Source organism: Camelina sativa, chromosome 10, assembly GCF_030686135.1.
Source record: "Camelina sativa cultivar CO46 ecotype springtype chromosome 10, ASM3068613v1".
Taxonomy (NCBI): domain Eukaryota; kingdom Viridiplantae; phylum Streptophyta; class Magnoliopsida; order Brassicales; family Brassicaceae; genus Camelina; species Camelina sativa.
The window spans coordinates 23,723,135-23,726,775 of NC_141889.1; the positions used below are offsets into that span (position 1 = coordinate 23,723,135).

The 3,641-nt window shown below is 38.3% G+C and overlaps 1 protein-coding gene across 1 annotated transcript; it reads right to left on the minus strand.

The window, feature by feature from the left end:
* On the minus strand, positions 1-811 carry LOC104719530 (putative invertase inhibitor). Its single transcript, XM_010437472.3, has one exon. The coding sequence runs from the start codon at positions 656-658 to the stop codon at positions 62-64; it is 597 nt and encodes a 198-aa protein (XP_010435774.2). The 5' UTR covers positions 659-811; the 3' UTR covers positions 1-61.
* Positions 812-3,641: the final 2,830 nt, after the last annotated feature.

The window sequence follows — 3,641 nt, forward strand, 5'->3', positions numbered from 1 at the left end:
TTTAAAAAAATGTCCTCACCATCCATGCTTTTATCATTTATTCAAACAAATTGAAAACGAATTAGAAATATACAGATGTTGTGACAGAAGCAGACATCATTTTGATTATACAAAGAGCAATCTGACCAAATTCAAACAATTTGTGATTCTCACTACCAACAGGAGACATCCAGGTCATCTCACCACCACCATCACCGTCGTCTCTTTCTCTAAACCCGTTCTCACACGTGACAGCAGATTCCATGGCGGCGCTCACCATCACGTTCACCGTCCCCAACTCTTTCCTCGTAATAAAAACCCTAATTGCCTCCTCCAATCTATCCGTAGCGTCCTCGTAAAGCTCGAGGCAGTCACGGAGACAAGCACCGCGGAACCCACTGTCCTCGTCAAGAATCAGAAGCTGCTGAATGGTCGAAGCCGTTGCGGTGGCGTTGTCGAGAGCTTGGAGCATTGGAACTAGGGCTAGAGAAGAGAGATTGGTCGGAGAAGGAAGAGATATCGGAGAGTTGTTGAGAGAGGAGACGCAGAAATTGTAGTCGAAGATCTTGGATTTGGCTGCACAAGATTTGCAGGTTTGCGAAATCATATCGGTTGTTGATTTTGCTTGTGACACAAGGAAGAATAAGAAGATGGGGAAGAAGACTTGAGAGAGCTTCATTGTTTTTGTTGTTAACGAAATTCTTACCTCTTTTGTTTGGTTAAATATAATAAATATATAGAAAGATCAATATGTACTTACGACGTCGTATTTGTGTTGTGGGAATATTTGACGATTTGAGATGGTTGAGTAGAGTATAATGAACGATATGTTTCACTTGCTTGTACTCTAATACAATTGTATTGCTCATATTCAATTACAAGAAAATTCCAACAGAAACCGAATCTGAATAAAATTAATGAAGTAGTCAAATTTCCTTATCGCATTTGCAATCACTTTTGAAAAGTAGTGACTGCAAATTCAAAGCTTCAAATTTTCTTTTTGGTTTAATTTATGCAAACATATATTCAACTTTGAGACCAAATTAAAATACCCCAACCCGGATTCCTAATAATCCACGGTAGATAACTTCATACAAAACTTTCACAAATGCAATTCAACACAATCTAACCACATAACTTAACCATTCTAGTGGTTCTGGCCCATTAACCCATTGTTTGTTTGATGGCCCAATTTCGTGGAAGCCCACCTTTACGCCTTATTCACAAACCTACACTATTTTACCGTCACCTTATAATGCTTGTAAAGACGGAAGACATCTTTCCTACAATATTTGGTTCTCGATTATTAGTCTAGCGAATAATTATCTTTTATCCCTGGAGAGTTTTCTTAACCTTACGTTTAACAAACAGTTACTCAAATGTTATGCAAAAGTTTGTTTATTACCCAAATCTAAATTTTTTTTGAAAATTACTCAAATGTTTAGTGTTTAGTGCTCTGGGTGTAATTATAATTTACCCCTTGGGTTTAGTTTTTGATTTTGAGTAAAAAAATAAAAATAAAATACACATCAGCAAATTAAAATACACATCAGATATGATTTAACATGTCATTAAACAGTTTTTTTATCAGATCAACAATTATTTTTTCTTGTTTATATCAAAGAGAGGGAAAGTGAACAGTTTTCACAAACCGCGAAATTAAAAAAAAAAACTCTCTCTCGTCGTCTCTCGTCGCCGGCGATACTCTGTCATTGTCCACTCTCTTGCCATCAATCTCTTGCCGTCTTTGCTCGCTCTCTCTCTCTACTCGTTGTCGCTCTCTCTCTATCTTCAGCGTCGTGTTCGTCTTCGTTTAAACGTTCCGGTATGTGTCGAATGTTTAGTTTCGAGTTTTCCGGCTGAATGTAGGTTTTTATCGATGATTTACGGCTGATTCTCGCCGTCGTTAATAATACCTCATTTTCATATCTATTTGATTCGATGGCTGATTTACTTTTAGGGTTTACGGCTGATTTGTTAGATCTATTCGATTCGATGGCTGATTTGTTTTATTTTGCGGCTGAGTTACGGCTTAGTTTTGTATTGGTGACTGAGTTATTTTGTGCTTTAGATCTGAGTTATGTATTTGTGGCTGAGTTATGTTATACTTTGTGTATGAATTTGTTTTATGTTATGACTGATTTATTTTATGCTTTACTGCTGAATTATATTATTTATATGATGTCGATGGTGATTATTTCTGAAGAACAAGCAAGGCATTACCCCCCAAGACTATACGCTGAAGGAAACTCTAATCTAGAGTTAAGAAAAATTAATACCAATTTCAGGATGGGAGAATTCCCTGCGATTAGCGAAGCAATAGGACAAGATGTGTGGGAAAAAACGAAGGATCTACCTATTGGAATAATCTCTAAGCTAGTTGATAGCCAATTCGACTGGTCTGGTAAGCTAGTACATTGGACTTTATGGTTTGCATCACCGTAAATGGTTGGGGCTGTTGCTTCTTCAACACATTGGACTTTATGGTTTGCATCATAACTGTAGAATTCCATATGAAAGTGCCAAAAGAGTTTTTGATGATGAAGCAATGAAGACTTATCTGTGGGGTCGGTCAGCATTTGAAGCCCTTGTTGATAGCATAAAGTTGTTGATGCCTACGGGGAAATCGTACACCCTTAGTGGGTTTACACCCGTGTTACAGGCTTGGGCGTATGAGTCCATCAAATGCTATGGAGATCGGTTTGGAAATGCATCAGCTGAAGATGATGCCATACCGTTGCTTCGATGGCATGGAAACCGTACACGTTCAACGATGGAAATGATTATTGCTGAAGAGATCAGAGCGCTTGGTGAGGTAAGGTTTTGATTGTGTTATGATAGACTGATAGTTACTGGCTGAGTTATTGTTTTAAATGATGGCTAAGATATGGTTTATCAATGGTTGAGTTATTATTTAGTTTAGTGATTGCTGAGTTATGGTTTAGTGATTGCTTAGTCATGGTTTAGTGATGGCTGAGTTATGGTTCTATGATGGCTGATTTATGTTGAATGATGGATGAGTTATGTTTCTGTTATGGTTTAGTGATGGCTGAGTTAAAACTTACTGATGGGTTTCATAATCTCTTATGTTACAGTTGTGTGTCTGTAAAATGGTTATGAAGGAAAATGGCTGCGATCTATTTCATATGTGGCCAGATCAAGAAGACGACCCAGCTGTTGATCGCTTGAACGAAGACATACATATGGATACGTTTGTTAAAGGTTTTTGGGAGGCTAAGGGGGGGGGGGGGGGGAGTGATAAGAAGATGAAGAAAAAGAAAGGTAAAGCAGCTGTTGAGCCTGTATCTCATCCCGCAAAGAAGCGGAAAGTCCAGAAGGATGAAACTTCCACCATTCAGGGTGGTGAATCTTGTGAAGGAGCAGGAGTTGCACAGGAGAGGAAGAAGAAAGGAAAAAAGGTAAGTTATATGGTGTATAGTAAGTTTATATTTTATGTAACCTTTCGTTAGCTTGTTTACAACAGTTTGTGTATTTGTTTCAGTTGGCTAGTGAGGAGGAAGATGCGGGGGAAGATGTGTCTGTTAGAACTCTTGTTAACTTGGTGTCTAGGTTAAACTCAAGGTTTGACACCCTTGATACAAACATTGCCAATATGCCTTCTGATCTGGAGAAGAAGATTGGAGATAGTTTGGAAACCAGGT

Excerpts from the sequence above, each read along its gene's own strand:
- LOC104719530 (XM_010437472.3), bottom strand. The coding sequence starts at position 658 with ATGAAGCTCTCTCAAGTCTTCTTCCCCATCTTCTTATTCTTCCTTGTG.